This window comes from Rissa tridactyla, chromosome 1 (assembly GCF_028500815.1).
Source record: "Rissa tridactyla isolate bRisTri1 chromosome 1, bRisTri1.patW.cur.20221130, whole genome shotgun sequence".
Classification (NCBI taxonomy): domain Eukaryota; kingdom Metazoa; phylum Chordata; class Aves; order Charadriiformes; family Laridae; genus Rissa; species Rissa tridactyla.
In genome coordinates this window covers 212314261-212325237 of record NC_071466.1, presented here as the reverse complement: position 1 = coordinate 212325237, position 10977 = coordinate 212314261, and the positions used below count along the sequence as shown (strand labels likewise).

Genomic DNA, 10977 nt, shown 5'->3' with positions numbered 1-10977 from the left:
GTAGATGGCTGCTGTCTTTATTTCAGGATTGCCTGGCAACAGCAACACTATTTGGCCACAATTTCATTTCTGTTTTTAAGCAAGTTATCACCAGAAGAGTTCTGCTCCCCTCTCGTCCTGCTCCATGTAAGGTCCACCGCAGCGTTTCACCCTTTCACCAGTCAGCACATAAACTGAGATGCCAATGCAACAAGAGGGAACTTCATTACTACTGATCTAGCCAAAAGCAGCTTAATTTAACTCAGGTTAAATTAAACGCATACGACAGCTTATGTTATGGGAAATGATGATCTCAGTTTACACCTCTCTGCTAAACAGTAAGAAAATCTTGCATTTACTAAACGTTATTTGTTTCTTGGGGCAGGAATCCTCCCGCTTTGGTAAAACACCATCTATTTCTACGCTGCTTGTACGAAGCACTGCCCGAGCCCCACGACGTCCCACAAACTCTTCAAAACATCGTTTCAGAGGAAGCGAAGTCAACGGAAAGAGACAGACGTCGATTCTAAATTACAACACTTTATTGCAGCATTGGCAAAGGTCAGATTTCTGAAGCTGGTGAAGATCGGGCGGCATTTCTGTATGAAATGTTACAATTTTACAAGTCTCTCTTCCTACATGCAGAAACCAAAAAACAGTGGTAAAAAGGATTTTAAAAGAGCTAGAAAAAAGAATTAGTAGTAACATACAGATGAGCTCCTTAACTCAATTAACTACCTCTACCTGAATGCAAACAAAAAACTATGCTAATAAATAACAGATTGTCAGAAACAGACCAAGAAACCTCATTTCTACTTAGAAAAAAAAAAATAAGAATTCTACTTGTTTCCAGACTTAAATTTTTTTTTTTTTTTTTTTTTTTTTTTTTAAAACTTTTGTTTGTTTGTTTTAATAGACACAGAGGCTTATCAACCCATGAAGATCAACAAAATATCTGGATCCATTCCTCGACATCCTCCCGTTACGCTGACCGGCACGTTTTGGTTTTCAATGATACATACAATGGGCTCCACTATCTCCCCGTCCTCAGGCTGGCGTCAGGCTGTTCCAAGCAGTACGAGCCAACACCCCCTCGTAATCAACTTCACCTTCGATTTTAAACCCCAACAGACACTTTACCTCCTTGGCTCTGAAGTTTTTCACCCTTCCCCACCCCCTCCTCCTTTGCTCATCTGGCAGTAAAAGGCTATTTCTGAACCAAAACCCATTCTCGCTGAGGAGTGTCTGATAAGAAGTTATCCTACTCGTCAGGGTTTTCCTTTACATTTCACTCTTCGCGTTACGTTTTTCTACCGTAGACTTGCAGGCCCCAAAAAACACCCTTCCAACGCAAAGTGCTCGATTCAGAGATAACATAACTTGCGGCAAGTTCAGAACTTTGTCCTCCCACATCCTGAGCTGTCAAAAGACCTTTTCCGTTCCAGTGCAATCCAGCTGAATTTCAGGTTGATCCTTGTTTTCACCCAGCTGCTCGCTTGGTCAAGTTAACCATCTCATTCCTTCTCTTCTGCTCTTAGGAGAAAATTAACCCTCAACGCGGTTCCCATAACAAAAAGCTTTTTTTTTTTTTGGACTTTTTTTTTTTTTTTTTTTTTTTTAGGCCATGACTGGAAGCTTCCACTTGTTCTGTGTGGGGTTGGGGGGGGGGGGGGGGGGGGAAGAGGGGAGGCTGTTGCTTCTGCCCCACGGCCCCAGCCTGTCCCAGGTTTCGATTCTGAACGCTCTTAGACTGACATGCTGAGATGTGTCCACTGCTCTCACTTCATCGCTGGAGGACTCCACTATCCACAACATCAGAGATACAGGACCTAATGAAATGACACTTGCTGCTGGATCAACGTCTCCTAAGAAAAGAAAGGAAAAAAATAGTTTAATATGAGACATGCAATACCATCCAGGTTAGCGACCAGTGGAATCAACTGCTAGTGATTTTAATATGCGGAGGCTAAAAGAATATCAGAGTTACTTATTATCCGCACAATTTTTTCAAAAGGCCACAGCAAACAGAAGAAGGTAGAGAAATTATATCAGAAAAAAAATTCCCCTACACAATTCCAGCAGACAAGTTTAAAATTGTTCAGAAAGACGGTTGCCTTCTAGATGAGATGCTAAACTACCGAAGTGCACAGCTAATTTGTGAATTTGTTGAAATACAAGTTACTTTAAATAGTTTTCATCTTTTTTGTGCGGTTTCTTAATGTTTAGAAGTACTGCAGAAGTGTTAAGAGGGCTTTCTAGAGCCAAATAATCGTTTAGAATATTTTTAGAGGGACAATAATTGTATTAAAACTTTTGATCATCCCTCGCTCGTGAAAAACGTGCCCCCACCCAGGAAAAGTCGCATTTAATTCTCTCAAGAACGTAAATACGCATTGAAAAGTCACACCGATTTGCCAGCACACGACACAACAAGAGCAGAGTAATCCAGCAGTGAGGCTAATCCCGTATCACCATCTTCAGCACAACTCTCACTTGCTGTATCTGGGGCTGGATTTTAGTTCATTTCTAGACTGTAAATTAAGATTTAGTAGCACAAAGCAAACTAACAATTAGACAACGTTGACAATTACCAGCAAGCTCCAGGGCTACACACCCAAGTCTCTCACATTGTAAACACAAAAAGTTGACCTTCTTTGCAGTAGTGCATAAACCTCCAGCATTTGTTGCTCAATAAATTAATCTCAATCTAGTTTTTATTGAAAATCTCGCAAGGAAAATGCCACAAGTATGTTTAACAGGACACAGTAACTTCTGCATTTCTTGTAACAGGTAAAGCTTTCACAGTAATTCAATATGCTTATGTATTGCTTTGTTTTGTTATTCAGTGTTCCAGTTACTCAGTACTTGTGTGTTTTATTTAAACACACCGTGTATTTTTGTCAGGAAGCGCTGATGCATCACTACACCTTACTGTAGTTTTGCTTCTGGTTTTTAACCGTGTTTTAATGTGACACAACGTAATACTCCAATTCTTTGTGGCACACTCAGCATCGGGAACGTTGGCTATGTGGTTGCAAAGCAAGGCACTTGAGTTTTTAATATATTTAGTAAAATGGGATTTCACTTGCAGAACGCTACAACTGTGAAGAAACTTCAAATGTCAAGAAATTGCAGAACCGTGCTTTTACCTCTTCACCTCCCTTCAAAAAAAAAAAAAATAATCCTGCTGTTGCTGGGGAGGGAAGGAGAAAAGCCACGACTGGCTGCGTGTATCTAACTTTGTAAAAATGACTCGCATCCAAAGCGGCAGCTGCCGTGGCATGTTGGGGGTCGATAAGGCAGAGTAAGCCATGTTTCAGTGGATTAGGGCAGATGCTGCCGGCAAAAATCTTAGCTGCCGTTTTTCCAACTTTTTCGCATGACACTTCACTCCAAATTAGTAAACTTGATCCAAACCTGTATTTGGCCAGGTCAAATTTTGTGCGTAGCTGTAATTAAAGACATCTTGCACTGTATGTGTAAAATAAATGAGTTTTTCGCAAGCTACTCCCCTACCTCCCTTCCCTGCTACCAACACAGTTATTAATGTGTATAAAAATCAGCTTGTATAAAAGTCAACTTCTCGACACCACCGCCTAAGTACCAATTCTGCCTAAATACTCCATGTGACAAAAACACACGCACCTTTACCTAATCATGGCTGGAGTAGAAAACCAGAACTTGTGAAGAGGCACAGAAACATTATACCACAGTATAGGCTAGGAAATAATCACAAATCCATTGCACGTGTGAAGTTGGGAGAATTTAAGTCAGCATTTAAGACAACATTATGGCTTAAAATAAAACGTGTCCAGGAGGATATGTGAAATCAAGTCCTTTCTGTACATTGTTGCTATCATAAGATCACAAAAAAAAATTTCTTATTTCTTAACATGTGAGATCTTTGAAATAAAATTTCACACTTCTCCCTAATCTCTTCATGTCCTCCATCCACCCACAATGCTCTCTGCATTTCTGGATTAATGCATTTCTTCAAAATTTCAAGCACCTTCCTTCTCCAAACACCTCTCAAAACTCACTTGCTGCTTTGCTTTTCATGACTCAGCTCAGCTGTGGTGCTCTCCATTCCCTCTCTCTCCTAATCACATTAACCAAAAACAGGAACATGAAATAGAAATACACGGCACACCTGGAATTTGTTATTCTGTTTTAAATATGCTCTTTCACGAACAGTTCTTTTCTTTGTGCACCTTATTCTGCTGAACACATTTTCTTGCTTTCAGAAGGATGAGCTCTAGAGGGGAGGGGAGCAGCATGTGGAGTTCAGACTCCTGCTCCGAACTGTTGCGTGCACGGGCAGTGGAGAGAACCGACGGAGACGGATCTGTGCTTTCTGCTCTGCTCCCACCAAACTGGCCTTTGAGAATAAACAGTACGTACGTGTTCTTGTACACTAGCAAGAGAAGAAAAAAACTGGCGAGTACTAACTTAAGTCCTGAGAAGCTTCAATTCAAGGACCTGTTGTGCCACAGTCAGCTTCTTTCCTGCCTCATACCTCTATGGACTTGGACAAAACATCACTTGCCTTCCACGCGGGAGTGTGCAAGTGTGTTCACATGTCACACCCAGCGGTGACTTGATTCCACAGGAATGACTGCAGGAACAGAGATCACAGAGATATCGTACTTTGACACGGGCTGGAGAGAAATTTCAACAAATGTAAAGGTGTTTGGTCTCATTCTAAAGCCATTACTGCTGCTGGCGTGGCCACGTTCTCAACAGCAAAATTGGAAGTTATGTTCTGCAGAACGTTAACAAGCAGTTTTGTATTAAAAAAATATTGCACTGGCTTTTAAATAGCTGTTATCAATTTATCTGTGCAAGAATATATTCTCTGGAACGGTCGTATTTCAGTGTGTGTGTTTCTGGACTAATAAAATACTAAGGTGCCTTAGTGATTTCCTAACAAATCCAAATTATCAACTTCCATACTGTAAAAAAAATAATCACAGATTCAAATAAGCCACAAAAGCTGGACTCACCTCAGTAAGAGAATCTTAAATTGTGCAAGTTATTTGATATTCTCATCAGTTCAACAAAAGTAAAACACTCTGACAAAAGCCAAGCCAGAGTATGTGAAGTGGGCTATTATCAGGAAGGTCTTTTGAGGATTGGTAGTTCATTTCCAGAGGGCCACAAAGCTGCAGGGGTTTTTGTTTGTGGGTTTTGGGGTTTTTTTTCTTAAATATTATTATTATTTATTTATATGGAAACAACTTTTTTAAACAGAGAGTCTTTATAAATGAGTATGCTAATAAATAAAATCTTCCTCATGTTCTTAATAATTTCCTAATATTCCTAATCAATAAAATGCCTTCCTTTCCCTCCTAACTATAATTGTGACCAGGTCTCTCTTCACCTCTGCTATACGGGTTAGACTCGCACATCCGTTTGCGGAGCCCACCGAGCACCACAACTGCCAAGACAAAAATCCAAGGACCTCGCGTTTCTTACTCTTTTCTGTTCAATTGCAGTGCAGTCCGCCAAAAGGAACTGAAGGATTTGGAACACTCCTCCCACTTCATATTCCTACCCTGGGTGTTCCTCCCATACACCAGCTGAAAAGGGAGGTTGGAATTTCTCTGCTGAGGTTGAGTGGCTTTCACAGCAGGCTACGCTGGCACGAGTATGTATTAGGGAAAAGGATGCAGTACAGGATCTAGAATGACAACTGAGAAAAGGTCAAGATTAAAATACCCGTGAAAAAGATGGCAAGGAATAAGGTGAACTGAGGTAGGACACAATTAAATAGAGCACTGAATTTTTTTAGCATTTATGAAATCTAGAATATGAAGATGGGAGCCGTTTTGTCATAAAAATCCCTGAAGTAAGAGCAAAATACTACTGCTGAAGTGATTTTTTTTTTTTTTAAAAGAAAAAAAGAAGAGATCATTGAAAATGACAACTAAAGATTTCAGAAGCAGCTTGATGAACGACGGGATAGATTTGTCTGTTTGAGACAGGGCTACGCCAACACCCAAGAGTCTCTAGTTTGAGAAAATGACAGTGATCTACAACAATCGGCTAGGCTGAATCCAAGGAGACATTGGATTTAGGCTCCCCAAGATTTCTGGTGTGTCAAGATGATGTGAATTCAAAGCTTTAAAATATAATACTGGTCAATACAACAACTACAGAGTGGGAGAAGCATGAAGCGTGTTTGTCCAGTAGCTGAAACGGGAAGGCATGTTAAATCGACATTTTTCCTTATTATCTATACTCTGATTTTTCAGCATTAATGAAATACTCCTTATTATGAGAATATAGCTAATAAAATCCTAGTGTCCTGAGATTATGTTTATGCTTCATTTTTCTTTACTAAATGGGTTAAAGAGAAATAACAGTCAGATGCAAATAGGAGACCTGAAATTATCAATTAACTTGAAAGCTGACAAACTAAATCATATTCATCTGCATCCCAGTGGGCCTCTTGACACAGACAGGTCCTCTCTCTTTACTATACTTTCAGAACAGCAGTGAGTTTTGAGGTTACTGCTTTTAATAAGGAGAGGTTTAACAAGTTAAAAAACTCCTTGGCAAGGCCGGCTTCTCCGTAGTCAAATTTCTCACTGCAATTCTTTTTTCTTTCTCAGTAATCAATAGTTCTAAACAGATTTCATAAAACGTGGTTATTTACATTCTACTTTAAGCAAGCCATTTAGCGTATCTCAGTCCTCTTTAAACAAAGGAAAAAGAGTTTTCTGAAGTGAAAGGCTGTTCTCCGCAATCGTAAAAGCATTTTCATGATAAACCCATCACCAAAAAAAAATTACTTTTGTAAGTTTTGTGTTTCCTGAAGGTATCACTTTAACAGTTTGATAACACAAATGCTACACAACTGGAGGCAAGACTGAAAATTGTTGCCTTCCAAATTCCGCTGAAGTAAATAAAGGAATCCTGCTTTTAATGGAGTGACAGTAAGTTATCTTTAAGGCCAGTAAGCCTTAAATGTGCAAGTCCCCAAAAGAATCTCCTCCTTGCAGGATCAGCAGGTCTTAAAAAAAGCCCAGAGAGCAGTGAGGAATGGAGTTAAATCCAGTTGATACCAGGAACATCACAAGGGGTGTCCCCAGGGCTCAGTATTGGAGTCAGTTCTCTTTAATATTTTTATCAATGATCTGGATGAGGGAATTGAGTGCACCCTCAGTAAATTTGCAGATGACACAAAGTTGGGTGGGAGCATTGATCTGCTTGAGGGTGGGAAGGCTCTACAGAGGGATCGGGACAGGCTGGATCGATGGGCCGAGGCCAACGGTGTGAGGTTCAACAAGGCCAAGTGCTGGGTTCTACACTCGGGTCACACCACCCCCATGCACCGTTACAAGCCTGGGGAGGAGTGGCTGGAGAGTTGTGCGGTGGAAAGGGGCCTGGGGGTGTTGATCAGCTGCTGGCTGAATATGAGCCAGCAGTGTGCCCAGGCGGCCAAGAGCATCCTGGCCTGTAGCAGGAATAGTGTGGCCAGCAGGACTAGGGAAGTGATCGTCCCCCTGTACTTGGCACTGGTGAGGCCCCACCTTGAGTGCTCAGTTTTGGGCCCCTCACTACAGCAAAGACATTGAGGTGCTGGAGCGTGTCCAGAGAAGGGCAACGGAGCTGGTGAGGGGTCTGGAGCACAGGTCTTGTGAGGAACGGCTGAGGGAGCTGGGGGTGTTCAGCCTGGAGAAAAGGAGGCTGAGGGGAGACCTTCTCGCTCTCTACAACTGCCTGAAAGGAGGGTGTAGAGAGTTGGGGGTTGGTCTCTTCTCCCAATCAACAGGTGATAGGACAAGAGGAAACGGCCTCAAGTTGCACCAGGGGAGGGTTGGAGTGGATGTTCAGAAAAATTTCTTCACCAAAAGGGTTGTCAAGCATTGGCACAGGCTGCCCAGGGAAGCAGTGGAGTCACCATCCCTGGAGGTATTTAAAAGTCGGGTAGATGTGGTGCTGAGGGACATGGTTTCGTGGTGGGCTTGGTAGTATAAAGGTTTGCCGTTGGACTTGAGGATCTTAAGGGTCTTTTCCAACCTAAATGATTCTATGATTCGAAAACCTGTGGCTATACAAGCAGGCAATTACAAACAAACAGCAATAAATTCCAATTTTTGATCCATCATTTTGCAGAGGCTAAATAATAAGAAATGTGACAAAGCCTGTAAATCTCACTACGTTTAATTCAATACAGTAACATGATGTTAATAGATAACAAATAAAGTGAACACTGAAAGATTTCTCTTTTCTCATTTAACAAAACACATGCTGTATAGCCACAGACATTAAATCATTCCTCCATTTGCTCTGCGTTTATCACAGGCAAAGGAGATGAGCATTTGTAGGCGTTTTTGGTTGGTTGTTTTGCTTTATCATCCTGCTAGACCAAAACACAATCACAGAAAAGTTTAGGTTCCAAAGGCCCTCTGAAGGTCATTCTAGTCCAAATCCTTCTGTGACAGCAGGGCTAATTGCAGAGCTAAATCCAGCTGTTCAAGGCCAAAAACATACGAGAGAACCCAGTGCTGCCTTCATTAATTTTTGCATCATCCACTATGATAGGTAGATTTGGATTTAACTTTCTAGAAGATGTCTGAAACAGTGCTCAGGACATGTTTGGCAACACAAAAGTAAAGGTAACACCACCAAATCGATTTCTCTACTCTTAACAGTACTTGAAATGCAGGAAAGTCCTTGTCCCACAGCTGTAGCTATCAGAACCTGTCAGATTGTACGTCTCAATGGAATCAACCAGAGGATTTCCTTGGTCAGATTATCCCTAACCTCAGGAAATGTAAAATAAAAAATCAGTATATCTTAAAGAAAGTAACATACATTATTATTTCCAATAAATTCCAGTTACTATTGTGAGAAAAATAACATATCAGTCATCTTCATATACAAAGAAGAAACAACTCAAAGCAGCTCCCTCTTCATGTGATAACATCTGTAATTATACAAATTGGCTCTATCACGTAGGAAAGTGAGGAGTTCTTCAAACAGATACTGTAATTAATAGCTTGGTTCCTGTTTGCTGAGAGCAAATAGGAAGATACTGTTGTGTCCTCAGTGTCCATGGGTAACTTCTAAACTAAACCATGAGAGTAGTCTGGGCAGAGAGATTGCAGTTCACTCTAAAATTAGAGGATGATCTTCAATATATCCTATGAATCAGGAGCTCTAAAAACATAGGCAACAGACAATCTGTACCAGAATCAGTAAACCATTGGGGGACCCGCAGTCTCCAATAAATAAGTCTCTGCTTAAATATCTTTCAGTGGGGGTTAAGAAAAGTAACATTCACTTACTAGAGGCTGCGATGGCTCAACTGATGCATGACCACAAGCCTGAGCACTGCGCTACACAACAAATAAAATATGCCTCCTAAACCAAACTTCCTGGTCCCTGCTGTAAGGAGCTTACAGATTAAAAGGAACAAAGAGTAAATTACATAATACAAAACTACACCAGAATTGCAAGCGCATGGCACAGCTATTTCAACGAGCAAACACTACTTAAACGGTTCTCCGGACAATGTCTGACCTAGTTTACAGCGAAGTCCTCAATTATATTTTCCCTAAAACATTTGAAAATGAAAAGCTTTCCGAAGAACTGCATTAAAAAAAAAATAAATCTGCAAATATCACTTCTACTGGTCTGTCTGCTGTATTTGAAGAGTAATTGTAGTGTGGTCCTTGTAGAGGTTGCAAGGCATTTGGGAGAGATGACTGAAAGAAGAGAAGACTGCACAGTTATTTATGAAACACCTGCAAGTATTACGGCAATTCAGTGTAACTCAGTTTGTATTCTATGACAGTATTCAGTGACAGTAATACAAAAAAGCTAAGTGGACAGTGTTGCTCATTTTACTGAGTTACATCTGGTTAATTCTTATTTACTTTAAATTGTAATTTGTTTTCAAAAACGAGGTTTGTTTTTTTTTTGTATAAGCACTATCTGTGTAGGGTCTCAGTGGAATAAGTGATCATCAGGAAGTTCTAAAATACCTATAAAAACATATCAAAAAAGAAGTTGGCAGTGTTACTGTAATTATTACATTATGCATTATTACATTACATTATTTCTAGTTTACAGAGACAGGCCCATTAGTAGGTAAACTCTGCTCTCCCTTCCTTCTTGCTGCTCCCATCTGTCCACCTCCAAAATTAACTTGCAAAGGGGAGAGAAACATGAAAGCAGAATGTGTTTCACCTGAAACTGTCTATTCAAATTCGTGCTGCAGGGTTAATTGCATGGTTTATTCTCAAGGTTACTGAGTGAGAAGAGACATACCGAGGTAACAGTAAAGCTGTAGAATGACCATTAGGCAAACTGGGATGCCTCTTCATGTTAACACTGTTTTTGGTATGCTCTTGCACACCATAAATCAAAGGTTCTCCTCCCCGCCTTTATTTTCTTCCCATTCGGAGCTTTAAATACAGAGCTTTGGCTCACAAATTCACCAAACTGAAGCAGCACAATGGGAATTTCTCTAGATATTTTTGAGTGTCCTCTCCCCCCTCCGACTGAGAAAGCAGCCTTGCATCTTTTCCCCTTTAAAAAGGGGATTCAGACTACCAGCCTTTTCACAACTGAAAAATAATCCTCTGGCTTCCAAACCTCTGTAAAGGACATCTTTACAGACACTGCCTTAGAAGCACAAAACACTGCTCGGTATTTTAACAGAATGCTTTGGAATGGAAACAACAAATGCACTTGCACTACACAGATCATTATCTGTTTCAATTAGGAAGGTAATTACTTGCCTAGAACCAGAATTACCACATTTAAAGGAAGATTGTCCTACCTCCCACCAGTTTTAAAGATTAGATCTGCATTAGGTGCTCCCTTCGGATGCTGGTACCGGGGCCGCCGTTCACGATTAGTATTTGCTGGAGCCGGACGCTGTGCCAGAGACTGCAACATTTCTGTAGTTTCATACAGGAGAAAGTTAAATACATTTTATATGCATCTTTTTAAAGAAGAATTGACACAAGCACATTTCACTGG

At 40.7% G+C, this 10977-nt stretch overlaps 1 protein-coding gene across 5 annotated transcripts in view; it reads right to left on the bottom strand.

Moving 5' to 3' along the window:
* Window positions 1-499: 499 nt before the first annotated feature.
* Window positions 500-10977, bottom strand: part of UPF2 (UPF2 regulator of nonsense mediated mRNA decay) — a 69907-nt gene continuing 59429 nt past the window's right edge. For 3 of the 5 annotated variants that reach the window (XR_008464882.1, XR_008464880.1, XR_008464885.1), the window contains exons 21-23: window positions 10775-10895; window positions 5455-5671; window positions 500-1844 (exon numbers count right to left, since the gene is read on the bottom strand). Coding sequence is in view for 2 of the 5 variants with exons in the window: in XM_054191676.1 (XP_054047651.1) it covers window positions 1835-1844; window positions 10775-10895 (131 nt within the window). In the remaining 3 variants the exon portion in view is untranslated. Of the gene's footprint in view, window positions 1845-5454; window positions 5672-10770; window positions 10896-10977 lie in introns of those variants that run through there. The other 2 variants (XM_054191676.1, XM_054191686.1) reach the window with 2 other exon arrangements.